Raw genomic sequence first — 18,053 nt, forward strand, 5'->3', positions numbered from 1 at the left:
TGCTTCCAAAGTAACATTATCAAATTGCTCGTACATGAGTCTGAACTTGAATAGAAAATCTTTAGAAACTTCTTGACTACCCTTAACGAATGCCTCAAAGGTCTAGAGTGCTATAGCATTGTAAGTAAGCAAGTAAACGAATGTCTGATGCCTGCAGCTGAACTTGGAAAAACTTTTTCGTTACTTATGGCGCTTGTACTTCAAGCAGATGTCTAACAGCAAAACAAATCCTGACCATGACCAACTACTATGTACAATACCACTTTGAGAGCTGTTCCTGGCAATCAACGAACTTCGACGGGCTTCGACAAACGAACAGAGAAACAGAAACCGGAGATGTGCTCGTTGCCAGTTACGAGTGCTTATTGTTATTTGCTGCAAATGTACGTGCTTGAGTCACACTTGAGCTGCTTATAGTGAACATATGGATGTGCTTTCCATGCGCTAGTTCCAAGTTTTTAAAGCTCCTCTCAGAATTCGTATGATTTGATTAGACTATTCGACCAATTTTAATTTGGCTAACCGACCTAAACGGTTGCTGTTGCTGTTGCTGTTGCTGTTGCTTTGCACGCAATGCAACGTGTTCGATTTGCATATTAGCCACAGATCCACAAGCAATGCATTGCAATTGCCAGCTTTCAGTGGGTTGTGCAACGTGGCGTATGAGCAATGTGCAGCCACAGAAAGCCACAATTTCAGTTAAAGCTACAGCCACAGCAACAATAACAACAACAACGATATTCAGAGGCACAGCCGCCACAGCCATGTAAACTATTTGCCCATTGTTACAGTTGGCAGCACAGTGACATTTTATTTGCCTTTTATTGACAACTCCCCCTTCCCTCCCCTCTCCGCCTTTTGCACAATCCTAAGAGATTTTGCTGCCACGCCCCGTAGCATGTAGCATGTCGCATGTCGCAAGTAACACGATGCCCATTTACAATGTAACCGACAAGTTGAAATCAACTCGTACACGTCGCATACCACATGCCACATGCCACATGCAACATGCCACACCGCGTGACACACACCGTCACACCGCTGTAATCAAAATGGAGATTCTATCAACTTTCCTCTCTATTGGTCACAAGTTTTTGCCTCCACATTTGTGCAGCATCAGCACCCAATTATAATGCCCATCAACCCTCGTAAAAATCCATAACTTGCGGGTAGTGAAAACACAACACAACTCACAACACAAGACTTGCGGAAGCTGTAACTGATAAGACGTTGAGTCGCAGCGCGTCTTCGAACTTTGTTGCAGTGCTTATTAACGCCCGCAAGTATGCAATAAAATAACAAGCTACAAGTTTAAGCAGCCATAAAATTGGCATTTCCAGCCCATTTGGCCATCTCATAATACGCATTCCATATATTTCTCACCGTTGGGGGGAAGTCAGGTGGGGGATGGGTGGATGGGTGGACTGCTGCCAGTTGGGACCATTTCGTAAGCAATAAAAGTAAAAATAAGCATGCATCAACATTTTTACAACCGCCAAGTGGCAGCGAGAAAGTCTTATGAGTTATGCTCCTCTGCATGCTGCATTTACACCCCAAGCACAGGTAATTGCCTTGCCCAATTACACTGCACGACAAATTGCATCCCATCGTAATGGCTGCTAAAAGTCTACAAATAAATATGCTACCGCAAAATGAGTGAAATTCTAAGAGATGCCTTCTTATTCATATTCTAAAACAAAGCGAATGTCACGATAAATTCATTTTAATTGCTTTCTTCTAAGATATTAAAATTTCCTTTCGATCTACATATTTAACTACTACATATTCAAATTTCTGTCCTACTGAGAATTCAGTCCATATTTTTCACCAACAAGTTCCGCATTTCACATTCGCTTTTAATTTGCACAAGCATGTTCTGCATTTCCCTTTCAATTCATAGCTAAAGCAAAGCTTTACAAGAATTCGATTCTAAGCTTCAGCGTTTTTTTTGTTTCTGCGCGCTGATTAGCTTCCTTATAAGCTCAACTGTAAGTTCAACATTAAGCTCGCAGTGTGCTCAAGGCCTTTAAATAGAACGTTTCTATATACATATTCCCTACAACAAATCAGAATTTCAAGATAAATTAATTTCAATTTTTAAATCACACTCGTTTCTCTAAGATATTCAAATTTATTTTCAGAAGATAGCCTTTCAATGTAAGTTCTACAACTGCAAGATAAAATTGTTTGATTATAAAATCAAAATTCTCAATTCCCAAATATTAAAATTTATTTCTTTGTGAAAATTAAGTTCAAATTTTATATCAAAGCTGTAGAATAATTCAAGTCATGATATAACTCTCTCTAACTATTCCGTACAACAAATGAGAATTCCCAGATAAACTCATTTTAATTATAAAATCCCACATCTTTTTGCCAACATTTTCAAATTTATTTCCATTAATTCCTTCTGGGAAGTCAATTCATATTTTGCATTACGCGTTCCAAAAGCGAACTCCGCACTTCACTTCCGCTACATATTCAAAAACAAATGTGCAGAAGCACAAATAACTCAGAGCCAAAAGTAGTTATACATAACTTTTGATACCCTATAAATAAATGCAGGGCTATAAAATTAAATTGAGGTTGCTCAGTGTACGAGGCAAGCACTTGATGTGACGTTTGCTGCTTCTGCAGGTTTTTGCTGCTGTTTTGGCGTCGAGCCAGCAACGCCGGAACAGCTTATGCTAATGCACATCACGTATACGCCGCATGTGTCGCAATGGGCTACAGCATAATGCACAAGAGATGCAACGGCATACAAAAAACTTTAAAATGTGCAAAAACTTTCGGTCTAAATGTGGCTTGCCAAATTTACTTTAATAATGCTAGGCAAGGGAAGGAGAGAGAAGAGAGAACTTGGCCATTTAGAAGGTTGGCCATTTCATTTCCAACTCGGCTCGTTCCCAGTTCCCAGTTGTGTGGGGCACATATTTTTATTTACGCTACTTTGGCGTCGTCTCTGAAGCGGCATTTGTTTTAGCCACGTGGCAAGTTGTTGGCAACGTTCGACTGAAACACACACACGATAAATATTACTTGTTGTTTTTTTATATTTCTTTCTATGATTATGTATTGCTGAAACACACTCTTTGCACCTTTAAGCGACAGATAATTTAAGTAGCAATAAAACAACTATTAAGTAATTGCAACTAAATCGTTTACTAATTGGTCTTGCATATGACTAGCTTATGTTTATTAGACGTATACTTAAATCTTATATCTTAAGTTTGCTGCATTCTAGCTGGAACTAGCTTACTAACAAAATCTATTCTAGTCTAAAACAAATATATCTGGAAAACTAAACTAATTAATTATTTTTGCTGCCAAATAGTTTTGCAGCTCGAGCAATACGATTTTTATTTAACTACTTTCGAAACTTGACAAAATTTTCTCTGACTTTCTTTTTTCATTCCCCTCCGCATAACCCCTTCTCTATTGCAACTCTATGCCTAACCAACTGCAACTACCTAAACAACAACTGTATTTATTACAAACCTATCTACATACATATTTATATATGCATATTTCTATTAACTATTTTAAACTCTTATCAATAACAACAACAACAACAACAACAAAAACAACAATGAACACTTGTAAATTTTATTTCATTTAAAAATACAAAACAATAATGAAACTAAAAATATATGTGCACGTGATGTAAATTTTGGCTGCCACAAAATATTCTTTTCACTCTTTGCAAAAAATAAAAACAACATCTAATAAAAACTAAACGAATGCAATAAAAACTAAATAAATAAAATGCAATTAAAAACCCGACTCTAATATTGCTGCAAAAAAAACGAAAAAATAATAATAATATTAATCTAACAATAAACAACAAAACAATTTGCTGTAAATAAAATCGACAACAACAACTACAAACTACTCGCACTGCCTACAACAACAACAACATCAACAATAACAACAACAACTATACAATATTCAATAAAAAACACACTCGTTCAACAGGAGGGCATTGATGTAAGTATTTACCAACCAAAGCTGAACGCAAAGAGAGAGAAACACGTTACCAAACCTATTGGAAAAAACAACGGCAAAACAACAAAACCGAACACAAAACAAATATATGAAGAAAATAGGAAAGAAAATGAGAACGAAATACGCTTTTGCTTTTGTATTTCTATTATTTAACAAGTCTAACCTACTTTAAATTATAGTCTATATTTCATTCTCTTCTTTTTATTATTCCTATATATAAGTTTTATTAAATGAAAGCATCAAAATAAAAGCATAGATTTAAGTCTAGACAATCTCATAGATCGAACAGATTTAATACTTAAACATAGCCTGAAGGCCCTATTCGCTTGGCTTATCTTATTGCAATAACGAATTATATTCGAATTATATTCGTTATTGCAATAAAAAAATAATAATAATACGAGTACTTAAATATAGCAAACCTCTCTTAACTAGCATTGCTTCCTATTAAAAGTAGATTCAATAAATTCTGCTCCTATTTTCATCAATTTAATATTCAATTTTATTGACGAAAGTGTTATCATAAAAAAACACTTCGAAATGGTATCAAAAATTAATCCCTACAAATATACTAATATTTATTTTGTGAAAGACCACAAAAACAAAAAAACAAATACACAAATGTGCATATTTAAGAACAATTGTTCTATCAACTATGATTTTTAACTATAATATTTGGTTTACATTTAAATTAGCAAAAAGAAAAACTGAAAGGATTTTATTGACTTTTGCTTTTTTGATCCCTTTTTATGCGTTTTGTGAAAGTTTCAACTTTTTGTCCAAACCTAAATACATACATATACAATTGCATTTCGGTAGACAAGATTCTGTAAAGAATTTGTGTGTGTATTTAAATTTATTGTATATTTTACTTAAATAGCTTTTAACTGCATGCTGGAATGCTGTGTGTTTGCTTTTGCTTTCCCTTCAAAATCCTTAGATACTTTTAAGTATTTGTATGCTTAAGAATGAGTGAATCTGTGCGATTGTGGTCCAGAGGAAACTTATATAACTCTGAGCTGTGCGTCCAACCACATTACAACAAAAGGATGCAACTATAAGTCGCAAGAGAGTGATAAACAACTGAATAAGTATTTGTGGACTGAATCTAGTATAAGCCAGTGTTTTAAGCTGAATTAGTGGCGATTATAAATTGAATGCTGTCAACAAAAGTTAACTCAGTTATAACCAAGAATATATTTCTGGTTGAGATAGAAGAGAGACAGAAGCAACTTAATGTCAAAAATAAAATATTGCTTGAATTACTTCACTTAGTAAAAGCAAATTTTATTTCTATGCTGTTTCAGCAACTGATTGTGGTGATTGTGTGTATAGATATATTTATCATACACTTCTTTCAATGAATACGAAAAAACAGTACAACAACATTTCAACATTTTTGGTGTTAGCAAAAATCTTTAGCAACGTTTCTAGTTAAATTTAACACTTTTCTGACTTATTTAAGGTTGGATTTATCCAATTCAGTTTTGGTTTATTTTATGAAGCATATATATCTATATCTATGTCTAGCACTTATAGTAAAATATAGTGAAAGATTTAACTGCCGGCTGCAATATATCAATTTCAACTTAGCATTAAATAGACAAATAAACGACTCAACATTTTTGCAGCATAAAAAAAGGTAATTCTATGCACAGCGTATCCAAATTTCGTGAATTTCAAATATTCTCATAGGTTTTATTGAAATTAGTGTTTAAATGCTTCGCCCCGAATGTGACTTTTGTGTTTTGTGGCTTGCCAATGCCTTAATTTTTTTGTGATTTTCTTTGAATTTAGGAATTGCTGAACAACAACATTCATACCAATTTTAAGAGTAACATGTGTTGGTTTTTGTCAAAACAAAAAAACGTCTGGTCGTATATTATGTTACAGTTTGAATGCATAATAATTTCTCTTTTGACACCAGAGACGTACCTCTATATATATGTAGTAATTAGACATTTAGATTGTTCTTTATTAAAATAAAAGCATTCACTTTAACGACTTATTTCAAGAGGCTTTAGAGAAATGATGTACAAAGTGTACTTACTACCTTTAGAGAGTGGAAGCAAACACATCCGTTCAATGTATATATACTCAACCCTTACTCTATGCTAAAGTTCAATTTAATTTATGTGTTAAATAGTCAAACATCCAGAGCTTAAGCTCTATCAAACACATCCTCTTTAACCGCAATGGAGCCTTAAGCTCTGACCAATCCAATAACCAAACGACAACTATGCGCTACTAATTAGATGTTTGTCGAGTCCCACACACAGAGACAGAGACACACAAATACCTTTACAAGTACATTGTGAGTGGGGGAAGTAGTTCAAACAGACGATGGGAGTGTGAGAGATGTGTGATAAGTACGTGTACGTGCCCTGCTTAAACCTAATGATAGTCCAGATACGACCCACAGCGACCTTTTGCATAATTTACAAATGCGTGCAACTATGTGAGTGTGAGTCTGACTGTGTATATGTGTGTGTTTTACTTGGAAGCGAGAGCGAGATCGGAGACGCATCCGTCTATGCCGCCCATATGGGTAATGGGAGCCGCAGACATCCGTCGAGGCGTCGTATAACCCCGAAATGGTTTTCAAAAGTGTTGAAGTATAAAATAATTACTTCATTTTATCAGGGATGTGCGAACGTGCCGCACTGACAGCAGCCAGCTTAAGTGCGCAATTTGTCAGAGTTCCGACAAAATGTAAAGCACGCTTTTAGGCGCCGTCCAATGTTATATAATTCAGTGTGAAAATGTTTCGAGCAAAATTAAACACTAAAGCCAACAACCATAAAGCGAGCCTGCCATCCAGTCATTTTTACGCCACGCACACAGATACGACACACAGAAAGAACAATGCGCTGAAAGGGCTGCCAAAGCGGGCACTTAATGGATTTCCAATCCCCAGAAAACCGAATAAACGAGCAGCTAAGAATGTCCTAATCACTTCAGCTCGACTGTCCGATACCCTGCACACTCTTGGCAAACAAGCCAATCCTTGAAATGCGTCTTTTCGCTGCTTATACCCCTTCCTTGCCCCTTTCGCTGTACAGGGTATGCTGAAAGTAAAGCAAATGCGTTTTGTCGCTAGCGCCGTTTATAAAGCAGCTTACATGGCTAAATAAAATAAATGTTATCAGCCCTTAGGGACACCCAAACGCACACACACACACACACTCAGTTGTAACAAATTGTTAGCTAGCTGAATTTAAGCCGTTCCCATTTCTGGTGTTTTTGGGCCAAGGGAGCACCTGCAGCTGATTTGAACTTGAATTGCTGCCAACTCCTGCCCTTGCTTGCATAACCGCAAGTGCAGTGCACGAGTATGTGTTGGAAAGGAAGTGGAATCAATAAATCTAAGTACCACATATACAATACAACACTTGCCCACACACACACACACACACGCAAGTCGAGGAGCTATAAATGTGCGCGCCGAAATACATGCTCCATTACATTTGCCAAATGCGCTAGAAAGCCACAGAGAAATACGCAATTTCACCTTAATGCATATTAATTACGAACTGTCAAAGGGAAAGAGATAGAAACAAAGCATAGAGGGAGGTAGGAAGGTAGTGTGAGAGAATAAGGAATAAAAACATGGCTTGCTTAATTAAGTCATTCGTTATGATTGCGACCCATATGCAATGTCTGGCGACAGCAACAAAATACTTAAATACAGAAATAATACTTAATTTATGGCAATGTGTAGCATACTTGTAGGGGCAATGGAAATGTGCCCTTTTTTCTTGTATTTATTTTTATGCTTACAACTTAAACTGTAAAGATCAGTACCAGCAATGTTAATTAGCATTACTATTAGATCTAACAGCACGTGCTAAAAAATTGCCATATTTTTCAGCTGTTTTATCAAATGGCCAATGCTCTAACGTCAAACATAATTTGAATAAAAGTTTCAATGAACTTAACTTTAATTAGTTTGTACTACATGTTAGTAGTACTTCCATGTATGTATATATGGTATTGGTGCCGGATAAAGAAGAAGCATAAGGGTGGGAGTGGGACAAAGTCGGTTATAATAACATGGCCTGATAAATTAAGTGATTCATTATGATTGCAACTTGTTTGCAATGCTTAGCGACAGCCGCAAAATACCTAAATACAGAAACAATACTTAATGTATGTTAACAACTTAAACTTTAAAGATCACTACCGGCAGTGTTAATTAACATTACAGCTGTTAATGTAAGCTGCAATATTTTGCAACGTTTTTACAAATTGACCATATTCCAACGTCAAGCATAATTTGTATTAAAGTTTCAATGAATATAACTTTTACTTGTTTGAACTACATGTTAGTATTACTTACTTATGTATATATAATATTGGTACAGGATACAGAGAAAGCATAAAAAAGGCAGTCGAAGAAAGTAAGATATAAAAACATGGCCTGCTAAATTAACTGTTTCGTTATGATTGCGACCCATGTGCAAAGTCTGGCGACAGTCGCAATAAAGAAATAATACCTTATGTATGTAATTTGTAGCATACTTTTAGGGACAATCTTTCACTGCCCCTCAGCAGTTTTTCGTTTTCGCCTTGATTGTGCAAATAATTGTGCTCAAATTGGTTGTAATGTTTATTGAGAGATTGAGTCAACGCAAACACGAAACAAACAAACAAACAAAAAAGAAAAATGTAAATGAAAATTGATTTGCATGCAGGCAATCTCAGTCCCATGTGTGTGTGTATATGAGTGCGAGTGTGTGTGTGTTTAAATGCGTGGGCATGTGTGTGACTTAAATTTCCATAGGCAAACAAACACACGCAGCATGGGTTACATAAAAATAAATACAAAAGTTGAAAGCAACAAAAATGTTTGGCATGAACTGTAAATAACACAATATTAGTAAGCACACACACACACACCCACACCCACACACTCCAATTCACATACCATTTACATACATGCGAGTTGACTGTATAATTGGGTCGAACACAGTATAATTGCGAGTGTAAATACTATAGAATTAAACAAGAAAATCGACTTTATAAACAACTTTAACTGGAACAACAATGGCTTTCTTTTCTCTCTTAGGGTGCTACCAAACTGACCAAGGAGGACATTGAGAAAGTCTTCTCATTATACGATCGCGTAAGTATCTTCAATAAATTCTTAGTATAGAAGTTGTTAATCAACTGATTTCGCCAACAGGATAACAGCGGTACCATTGAGAATGAGGAGCTGAAGGGCTTCCTGAAGGATCTGTTAGAGCTGGTCAAGAAGGTAAGATTTTACTTTAACTTAAATGTACTTAAATTAATTGTGATATATATATTGATTTATGATTTTTAGGATGACTATGATGCTCAGGATCTGGCTGCATTTGAGGAGACAATCATGCGAGGCGTTGGACATGACAAACATGGCAAGATCTCACGCAAAGAGCTGACCATGATTTTACTGACCCTGGCCAAAATATCGCCAGAAGATGAGCAGTAAGATTTTAGTGTCCGTCGATGCCAACGAAACGAACCGTAAGATTTGTTAGCACAACAGCACAACAATATAAATATATATTTTTGTTACCAATTTGGGTAAACGGCAGAGTTTTTTGGTCACAATGCCAATCGATTACTTTAATAAGGCCCCATTCATAGGTGGCTAGCTGAGAGGAAAGCAACTCCCGAAATGCAAAACCTCTGCAAAATAAATATATTAAAATAAATTAAAGATTACAAAACAAAACATTGATAAATTGACAAATTGACAAATTGATGAAGCGCTAAATTTCCATCAAAATTACAAAGCAAATATAAGCTAATATAAATGTTTCAAATTAAATAAATGTTTATGCATGTTAAGCTTTTGAAAGTCTATTTCCTAAACAACAACAACAACATCAACAACTACCAAGGCATAAGAACCCAACAATATTATGTACTATGTGTATTCGTAATTTAACAATAAATAATAATATATAAAGCTAAAGTAATTACTTTTATGACAAAGCAACTCGAAACCAGCCAGAAACACAAAAAAAACAGAAAAACAAAAACAAAGTTCAGTACATCGATTTTAAAGTCTTGTCTGGGATGAATTTTTGAATGCGAAAATGCATAGAAAACATTATATTTTATATTCTCAATTTATTGCATATATTTATTTAATTTTTAAAAAGATAAAACAACTAATTTAATTTCGAATTAATTGAAAATTTAGCTAAGTGTAAGTGCAGACACTCAACGATTTATGGCAGAAGCCAAATGAAAATTAAAAAAATTAAAATAAAAATAAAAATAAAATAAATAAATACATTTATTATGTAGCGAGATTTTTTTAGATAATTGTTGTTAACTATTGTGTGTACCAAAATAAATATTTGTAATAATTATAATTATTAAATTATATAATATAAATGTATATGTATATGTATAATGAATATATTTTATGCGTGTGATTATTTCCGCTTTACTTTCCTCGTAAATTATTGCCCAACAACAATTTCAAAACACTATTCAAGTGTCCAGTTAAGCGTAAATCGTATCGTATTTACATTTCGAAACACTTTTTTTTTTAGTGAATAAGTTTAACCAACATCAATCAGACCACTCAAACAGCAGCTGCCAATTGGCACTCGAACACGGGCGCCTGTCCAAAGCAGGTAATATAAGATTCCACTTGCAACGTGCCATCCACTTGCCACGCCTCTTGCAACTGTGCTCGACATGCGTCGCGTTGCCTTCGTAATTGTCCTTGCTGCATTGATTAATGCGATTCGATTGAGGCGATGGCAGGTGAGCAAAATTCATTGAACCGAACAGGTTCTATTAGAAGTCAAACAACTGTTGGAAATTGTTTTAACAAGTCCTCAAGGTGCTATCTCTATATTATAAATACTTGATAACTAAGCCAGCTCTCTCTTGAATATTATTATTATTTCTCTATTTGATTATTTGAAAAAAAAAACTCAACCATAGCCAAACGAAAACAAACCCAATCCTATGCTAGCTAAATTATTATATGTTTTAGAGAAATTTACGATCTTACAAATGCCAAGTAAACGAATGAAAACGAATATCGTATATACCTTATAAAATATACTTATATACTATGTCAACTTACTCGTACTATATATACTATGTTTAAGATCGAAATGAAAAGTCTATAACACACAATATCAGACGATAGAGTAACATGCATGTAAAGCTTCAAAAAGGACTTTCCGAAACAAAAACAAAACAAACAAACAAAAAATACCAATCTATACTATAACTACTATATAATAACTAAAATACCATATACGAAATATGTCAAGCAAATTCTATGAAACGAAATGTGTTTTAATAAACTATCGATAGATCACAAATTCACAAAAGCATCCTAAACCTAAACCGCTTGTTCCTCGTTCTGCTGCTCGAGAAGTTCGTTGAGCTGTTGCAGCAGCGAATTGAGGCTCATTATATTGGCATTAACATCGGGCAGGGGACATTCTTCAGATTGTTGCTGTTCCGCCTTCGACTTCTGCTCCTCCTCCTTCTGCTCATTCAGCGCTGGCAATGATACTTTCAGCAGTCCATTGATGTACTCCGTCATCTGCTTGATCTTATGGCAGTGGCTGCGATCGAATTGATAATGATTATTCTGTTTTTTTGTTTAGCAAAAAAATCACACAGATCTGTACAGTAAATATTTTAACAACAAATAATTTTCATTATTTTTGTGAATTTAAATTTTGTTGTATTTGTTGAAAGAAATCATTATTAATCATTATTTTTCAAGCTAATAAATAATACTTATTATTTTAGATTTTGTTTACAATCATTATATTTAAGAGGTAACAGTCGCTGTTAATTTTGTTTGCTGTTTAACTCACCAATTGGGCAACTGAAACTCGCTGCTGGAAACATGGCGCCAGTTGCAGTTCTGCAGATGCCAGGCACAATTAAAGATCTGCAACTGCTCCCGATGCCACTCGATTGTAATGGCCCACTGTGGCAGCACCGTGGGCAACAGTTCGAGCTGCAAAGTGTGCTGCACTTGCGGAGACTTGAGCGCCTCTAACTCCATCAGCAGCGGTTGCTCTTCGTTAGCCTCTTCGCCATGTTGCTGCTCTGTTTCCAACTGCTGCTCTAATGACTGATCTACTTGCCCTGCTTGCTGATCTGCTTGATGCGCTGCTTGCTGATCTGCTTGTTGCTCTGCTTGATGCTCTACTTGGGTCTCCACGTGCTCCTTCACTTGCTGCTCTACTTGCTGCTCTACTTCTTGCTCCACCTGCTGCTCCTCTACTTTTTGCTCCACCTGCTGCTCCTGCTCCTCATCCTGGCTATAGTTTATGCCCAATGCGTATAATAATGCGCACAGTGATGAAGACTTCTCAATGCAGCCATGTTTGCCAAAGTGTCGCTGCAGGAAACGCGTTGCCTGATCCAAGGAGTCATCCACACAACTGCAGCTGGCTGCTCCCGTACTGCGAAAAGCAAAGCCCGAGGGATTGTTGGTGAGCAAGCGAGTCGCGTCATTGGCATAAGTGATGTGCGTCTGGCTGAAAAATAAATGGAATTTAATAAAATCAATATGAAATGCAAATAAATCACTCACCACTTTGCAATGTGAACATTCAATTTTGTGATGCGTCCAAAAGACATGCTACAACTTGCAATCGATTTACAAAAAATACAACATAAATAAAAACGAAATCAATAAATGGGAATAACAAATAATGTTGCTTGACTGACAATTAAACGGGCACTGAAATTTAAGGGGTATTATGTGTCGGATATATTAATTGTAGGCCGCCTCGATGTCCAAACGCTGTTGATACGCCAAACGCTGGAGAATCGTCGGATGCGTGTGATGCCAGCGCGCATAACACCTGTCATAGACGGGGAAGCTCATGTGATCCGCATAGATCTTAATCAAGGCCGAGCGCAATGGCATCGAGTAGCCCAGATAATGGGCAAACCGATCGGCAGCATATTCGAAGCGTCGTAAGTTCCACAGCATCACAAAGTTCGCCAGTGTCAGATAAGGCGTGAGGGCAAAGCGCAGTACAATGATGAAGCCCACAATGATGGGGCAGAGACCGGGCTTGAAGCCGACCGCCTCGTATAGCTGAGGACAATGGAAGAGCAGACCAAACAGGATCATAGTGATCAGAAAATGCAACTTCATTATCAGCGTAGCCTTGTAGAAATGTCCATTCTTCCAGTGTCCCAGCTCATGGGCCACCACAGCGGCCACCTGAATGTTGAACAGCCCTCGTCCCACCTCATGCGGCTGCAGCTCATTCGGCTGAAGTCCCTTGTTGTACAGCAGCGTATCAAAGATCACGATGCGCTTAAGACAGCAGCTGCCATAAAAATAGGCATTGCTGTACTGCGTCGACTTGGTGCGTATGATGAACACCCGGGACATCGGGAATCCAGTGAGATCGCAGACACGCTTCACATCCAGGTACAGAGGTCCCTCGGGCAAACGCACCTGCCGTCCAATGCAGGGAATGCAGAGATAGGGCAGCAGGAAGACGAGCAGCAAGGTGCAGATGGCCCACACTGCCCAGAAATACAAAAAGAAAAAATAGCCAATGGTGCGCACAACAAACACAATTGCCAAGGTGAGAGGAGCCAGGATGATTTGTGACAGGATTATGGACAAGATGCCCATGCAGATGTACATGTAGCAAGGCATGCGGGTTTGTGTGCCATACCGCAACTCCAGTATACACTTGTCGTAGAGCAGCACGGGCAAGCAACGCAGCGTTATGTAGATGGTTAGATAGAGGACGAAGATCAGGCTAATCCACAGCTCATCGCCGGTGACGGAGCCAAGTGTTTGTGTGGCCAAACCCCATACGAAGGGATAGAAGCCGAAAAAGAGTTCGGCAAGGCTAATGACCAAATCGATGCCATGCTTCCACATGAACAGCTCCATCTTGTGCAGCTCATAGACACGGGCACGATGATACACTTCTGGTGGAATGACGGCACGCAGCTCCTCGGGTATAACGCCAGCTCCCAGACAGACCAATTGCTACTGGACAGACACGAGAACGGAATGAGGAATCGGGAACAAGAAAGAAAGCTACAGTCGAGTGTGCTCAACTGTAAGATACTAGCTACCCATATTGAATAAAAGCAATATACGAAATTAAAATTCCAACAATTACTAATATATACCAAAAGCTATGTTTGGTATATCGATATACTACGAGATTCAAAATATATCAAAGAGTGTAGATTCACAGTGCTGTTAAACTCTTGCTCTTTTAGTTTCTGAGCTCTAGGTATCCATACGTACCGATAAATAGACAGATAAACAGACATACGGACATGGTTATATGGTCTTTACATATGACGCTGATATACTTTATTACAATTTTTACCTTTATTACCCTATGGATAGCAATTGTAATCAGAAGCCATGAAACCATTACTCACCTGACGCTTGGCCAGTATCATTTCCCAGATGTGATCAATGGTGAGCACAGCCAGCAGCACCCAAAGAAGATGCTGCGGATCGATCTTTGGCCATGTGTCGTAAAAAACCATTGCTCAGGATAAGATCATGTTTTCCCGAAAAAAACAACAAACAACAATAATAAACGAACAACACATACAAAGTATACTATAGTATAAATATTTTATTTCTTGGGGAATCCGAAACGAAATCGAAATAAAAAATAAATGTCAAAATCGAAAATTGGAATCGAGGCTACTTGGATCACAGTCTGTGGTTCCGCTCCAACCACTCGAGTTGGGCCAATCGTCGCAGCATTGGGGGATGTGTATGATGCCATATCGAGTAACAATCGTCCGTAATGGGAAACGATAGATTATCCGCATACAACTTGAGCAGCGCCTGCCTCAGGGCTGCAGCGTAGCCAAGCCGAAAGGCAAACCGATCTGCCTCGTACTCAAAGTGCCGCGTCACCGTCAACATACACACATTGGAGAGCGTGAAATACGGCAGCAGCACATATCCAAAGATGATCAGGTAGCCCACAATTATCGGCTGCAGACCAGACTCAAATCCTACGGCCTCATAGATGGGACCATGTGGAAAGCACAAGCCAAAGAGCAGCAGCGTCAGCAGCAGTTGTGTGGTGAACATAGCGAGTCCCTTGTAGAAATGTCCGTGCTTCCAGTGGCCCAGCTCGTGAGCAACCACGGCCACCACTTGGCTATCCCGGAGTCCTTTGCCAACATCCTCGGGCGGCAGTTCAAAGCCACTGCGGAATCCGCGATTCAATAGCAGCGTATCGAAGATGACAATCCGTTTGAGGCAGCAGCTGCCGTAGAAGAACGCGTTGCTACCCGTGGTCGGATCCCGTACCCTAATTATATGCACCTGTCTCATGGGAAAACCAACTCTGGCAGTGAGTTGCTCCAGCTCTAACTTCAATGCTTGGTTCTCGAGCGGCACACGTTTTCCCAGAACGGGATCGATCAAATAAGGCAGCAGCAGGATGATGATCGACGTCGCCAGGAGCGCCAAAACAAAAAGGGCCAGAAAAGCAAAGTTACCCAAAGCGAGGCCCAAGAAGACAATAGTCACCACGACGACGGAGAATATGAGAAACGAGAGGATCGCGTCCAGTAAAAGATTTAAGATGCGGAAATACCAAATCACTGGTTGCTTTTTGACCAGACTGACGATGCAGTACTTCTCGTAGAGCAATCCCGGCACAGATTTGATCAACAAGTAAAGGTTGAAAATACACGCAAAGATGATGGAGACGACAACCTCGTGCTTCATCCAACGCAGCCATGCTATCATGTTGGCCAACTCCCAGACGTACGCATAGAAACCGAAGTACAGCTCGAGGCAGCCGCAGATGACGACCATCCAGAGCATATTCACTATGGTGAACCAACTCTTGTGCAGCTTGTAGGTGCGCATTGCATTAAAGAGATCTCCCGACAAATATGGACGCAGCACCTCCGGCACCTCATGGACGTGATAGACGACTACAATCTGCAATAGAGATTAGAAGCCATGCTTGGGATCGAGTTGGGAATCATGTGGGATTTTACCTCGCGCATTATGAGATAGATCGACCAGAGTTTATCTATAACCAGTACGCCAATTAATATATAGAGTATTATGACGGGATCATTCCAAAAAGATTTGATCATTTTAAGTGCCCCAATTCCAAAATTGACATTTTAAAATTTGTATCGCTTGCTTTATTGAAATCTACATAAATTACAAATACAGGAAAAGGGGGCGGGAACATGAAGCGGGATCACATTAGAAAAAGTGAAATGCTTTGGTATCCATTAATTAAAATTACTGCTGCTTCTTGGCCTTGCCCAACTCCTTGAGGCGGGCCAAGCGTTGCAGCAACGTCGGATGCGAGTGATTCCATGTGGAATATAACCAATCATAGACTGGAAAGCCTAAGTTGTCCAAATTCAATTTAATTAGAGCGCGTCCCAGCTGCTCCTCGAAGCCCAGCGAGTGAGCAAACTCGTCGGCCTGATACTCGAAGCGACGCGACAGAATGGTCATGGCAAAGTTAATGATTGCATTGTACGGTGCCATCACATAGGTGAAGACAATCAGTAGACCCACCAGAATGGGTCGCGTACCCGGCTGGAAGCCCAAGGCTTCGTAGAAGGGCGCATATTTAAACAGGTATCCAAAGACCAGGAACATGAGCAGTAAATGCACCTCCATAATGACAATGTTCTTGGTAACGTGACCCAACTTCCAATGGCCCAGCTCGTGGCCAAGTACGGCAAGCACTTCCTCGTTTGTGCATCCCTTGCCTTTCTCATCGTCCGTCAAATCAGTATCATCAGCCTTGCCCTTGTTGAGCAGCAGTGTATCGAAGAGCACAATACGCTTCGAGTTCCACAGTCCATAGAAATAGGCATTGCTATGCGAGGAACGCTTTGAGCCCTCAACCACATATAGTTTGGTCAGAGGGAATTTTAACGAGGCTGCCAAATCCTCAATAGATTTGCGCAGTGGTCCATCCTCCAGCGGTGTGTACTTGTCGAACAATGGAGCAATGAATATGGGATAAATGGTGAGTAGCACCAGTGAGATGACGCCAGTGAATACCCAGAGCCAGATAAAGAAGTTGTCGCCGCCACGCTGAACGATGAATATAATGGCCGCAGTGATGGGCACCATAACCACTTGGGTGACTAGGAAGCCCTTCACCTGATCCCAGGCAAAGAAGCCGGCTGTTTGCTTATTGAAACCATGCAGCTCCTCCAGCACAAAGATCTTGTAGATCTTAAAGGGCAACGACTTGCACGTGGACATCAAGTTCGAGATGAGCACGAACACACAGCTCACAAGAATCTCATTGCTGGCGTCCCATTGCAGACGATTGACCACATCCACTGAGACCTGCCAAATGATTGCGATCAATCCCAAATAGAGTTCTAGGCATAACAGCAAAACATCCATCAACAGTGCCTTAAATATGCCAAAGTTCTCATTGTCCAGACCATATTTGCGTGCCTTATCAAATGTCGCCTCGCCCATATGCGACGTCAGCTCTTCAGGCACTTTTCGCGCATTTCTATATACTTTCACCTGCAGTAACGATTGATTAAGAGTGAATGCTGTTATTTAGTAGCAAGTCAATTGACATTTAAAGTAGTGCTAAAAATATACACATGCGTATTTGCCACATACACACATACAAACTCTGTGTACACGTATGTTTGTATATACATATGATGCATCATACAACTGTGTACAATTTTATTGCCGCATTTAATGACGGCACGTGCCGGCAAATCCGCAATATTGGCTTACCTGACGCAGCGATATATAAATTTCCAGTGCATTCTCGATAATGACCAAAGCCAAAATACTGTAAAGCACAGTATCTGCATTTACCGAAGTCATTTTACATAAATTTTAACTATATGAAAAATAGAGGAAAACTTCAACGCCGATCAGAACGGCGGTGTGACCGCAAGTGAATAATAGTAAAATATACCCTTTTGCAGTTCAAAAATATACCAACCACTTGCATTTCATTCGGTATATAGATTTACTTTATTCGTTTAAAAGTACGCTACTTTTCTAAATTTATTTTTAAATCAAA

The 18,053-nt window shown here is 38.7% G+C and overlaps 5 protein-coding genes and 1 long non-coding RNA gene across 10 annotated transcripts in view; 2 read left to right on the top strand and 4 right to left on the bottom strand.

The window, feature by feature from the left end:
* The window catches only part of LOC133841646 (calbindin-32), a 31,541-nt gene extending 20,319 nt beyond the window's left edge, over positions 1 to 11,222 (top strand). Inside the window, exons 9-13 of one of the 3 annotated variants that reach the window (XM_062274276.1) lie at positions 3,976 to 3,987; positions 9,074 to 9,130; positions 9,191 to 9,262; positions 9,332 to 9,513; positions 9,585 to 11,222. In XM_062274276.1, coding sequence (XP_062130260.1) covers positions 3,976 to 3,987; positions 9,074 to 9,130; positions 9,191 to 9,262; positions 9,332 to 9,478 — 288 coding nt within the window. In that variant the 3' untranslated portion in view covers positions 9,479 to 9,513; positions 9,585 to 11,222. Of the gene's footprint in view, positions 1 to 3,975; positions 3,988 to 9,073; positions 9,131 to 9,190; positions 9,263 to 9,331 lie in introns of all 3 variants that reach the window. The other 2 variants (XM_062274275.1, XM_062274277.1) reach the window with 2 other exon arrangements.
* A 76-nt stretch (positions 11,223 to 11,298) lies between these two features.
* Positions 11,299 to 12,725, bottom strand: LOC133841645 (putative uncharacterized protein DDB_G0271606). 2 transcript variants are annotated; one of them, XM_062274274.1, is made up of 3 exons: positions 12,584 to 12,725; positions 11,853 to 12,524; positions 11,299 to 11,594 (listed from the first exon to the last, which is right to left on the bottom strand). In XM_062274274.1, the coding sequence occupies exons 1-3, from the start codon at positions 12,625 to 12,627 to the stop codon at positions 11,366 to 11,368; spliced, it is 945 nt and encodes a 314-aa protein (XP_062130258.1). In that variant the 5' UTR covers positions 12,628 to 12,725; the 3' UTR covers positions 11,299 to 11,365. The 2 variants fall into 2 exon arrangements, with proteins under 2 accessions (XP_062130258.1, XP_062130257.1); XM_062274273.1 differs by having other exon boundaries at positions 12,581 to 12,721.
* Positions 12,726 to 12,758: 33 nt separating this feature from the next.
* Positions 12,759 to 14,561, bottom strand: LOC133841639 (CAAX prenyl protease 1 homolog). Of its 2 annotated transcripts, none has more exons than XM_062274265.1 (2): positions 14,419 to 14,561; positions 12,759 to 14,011 (listed from the first exon to the last, which is right to left on the bottom strand). In XM_062274265.1, the coding sequence occupies exons 1-2, from the start codon at positions 14,527 to 14,529 to the stop codon at positions 12,764 to 12,766; spliced, it is 1,359 nt and encodes a 452-aa protein (XP_062130249.1). In that variant the 5' UTR covers positions 14,530 to 14,561; the 3' UTR covers positions 12,759 to 12,763. The 2 variants fall into 2 exon arrangements, with proteins under 2 accessions (XP_062130249.1, XP_062130250.1); XM_062274266.1 differs by having other exon boundaries at positions 12,759 to 14,014; positions 14,419 to 14,559.
* LOC133841652 (uncharacterized) lies at positions 14,180 to 14,665 on the top strand. The gene is made up of 2 exons (XR_009894326.1): positions 14,180 to 14,313; positions 14,384 to 14,665. It is a non-coding gene; the product is annotated as an uncharacterized LOC133841652 (long non-coding RNA).
* Positions 14,597 to 16,156, bottom strand: LOC133841642 (CAAX prenyl protease 1 homolog). Its single transcript, XM_062274268.1, has 2 exons — positions 16,015 to 16,156; positions 14,597 to 15,955 (listed from the first exon to the last, which is right to left on the bottom strand). The coding sequence occupies exons 1-2, from the start codon at positions 16,114 to 16,116 to the stop codon at positions 14,702 to 14,704; spliced, it is 1,356 nt and encodes a 451-aa protein (XP_062130252.1). The 5' UTR covers positions 16,117 to 16,156; the 3' UTR covers positions 14,597 to 14,701.
* On the bottom strand, positions 16,145 to 17,942 carry LOC133841640 (CAAX prenyl protease 1 homolog). The gene is made up of 2 exons (XM_062274267.1): positions 17,759 to 17,942; positions 16,145 to 17,533 (listed from the first exon to the last, which is right to left on the bottom strand). Exons 1-2 carry the CDS (start codon positions 17,849 to 17,851, stop codon positions 16,271 to 16,273), a joined length of 1,356 nt encoding a protein of 451 aa, XP_062130251.1. The 5' UTR covers positions 17,852 to 17,942; the 3' UTR covers positions 16,145 to 16,270.
* Positions 17,943 to 18,053: the final 111 nt, after the last annotated feature.

Source organism: Drosophila sulfurigaster, chromosome 3, assembly GCF_023558435.1.
Source record: "Drosophila sulfurigaster albostrigata strain 15112-1811.04 chromosome 3, ASM2355843v2, whole genome shotgun sequence".
NCBI classification, from domain to species: Eukaryota; Metazoa; Arthropoda; class Insecta; order Diptera; family Drosophilidae; genus Drosophila; species Drosophila sulfurigaster.

What these genes read in the sequence shown, in the direction of transcription:
- LOC133841645 (XM_062274273.1), bottom strand. Translation starts at nt 12,627, where the DNA reads ATGTCTTTTGGACGCATCACAAAATTGAATGTTCACATTGCAAAGTG. An exon ending in AATGTTCACATTGCAAAGTG is followed by an intron (nt 12,525 to 12,580) that starts GTGAGTGATTTA and finishes TTTATTTTTCAG; the next exon opens with CCAGACGCACATCACTTATG. An exon ending in GAGTTTCAGTTGCCCAATTG is followed by an intron (nt 11,595 to 11,852) that starts GTGAGTTAAACA and finishes ATTCGATCGCAG; the next exon opens with CCACTGCCATAAGATCAAGC.
- LOC133841639 (XM_062274265.1), bottom strand. Translation starts at nt 14,529, where the DNA reads ATGGTTTTTTACGACACATGGCCAAAGATCGATCCGCAGCATCTTCTT. An exon ending in TGATACTGGCCAAGCGTCAG is followed by an intron (nt 14,012 to 14,418) that starts GTGAGTAATGGT and finishes TCTGTCCAGTAG; the next exon opens with CAATTGGTCTGTCTGGGAGC.
- LOC133841642 (XM_062274268.1), bottom strand. Translation starts at nt 16,116, where the DNA reads ATGATCAAATCTTTTTGGAATGATCCCGTCATAATACTCTATATATTA. An exon ending in TCTATCTCATAATGCGCGAG is followed by an intron (nt 15,956 to 16,014) that starts GTAAAATCCCAC and finishes TCTCTATTGCAG; the next exon opens with ATTGTAGTCGTCTATCACGT.
- LOC133841640 (XM_062274267.1), bottom strand. Translation starts at nt 17,851, where the DNA reads ATGACTTCGGTAAATGCAGATACTGTGCTTTACAGTATTTTGGCTTTG. An exon ending in TTTATATATCGCTGCGTCAG is followed by an intron (nt 17,534 to 17,758) that starts GTAAGCCAATAT and finishes TCGTTACTGCAG; the next exon opens with GTGAAAGTATATAGAAATGC.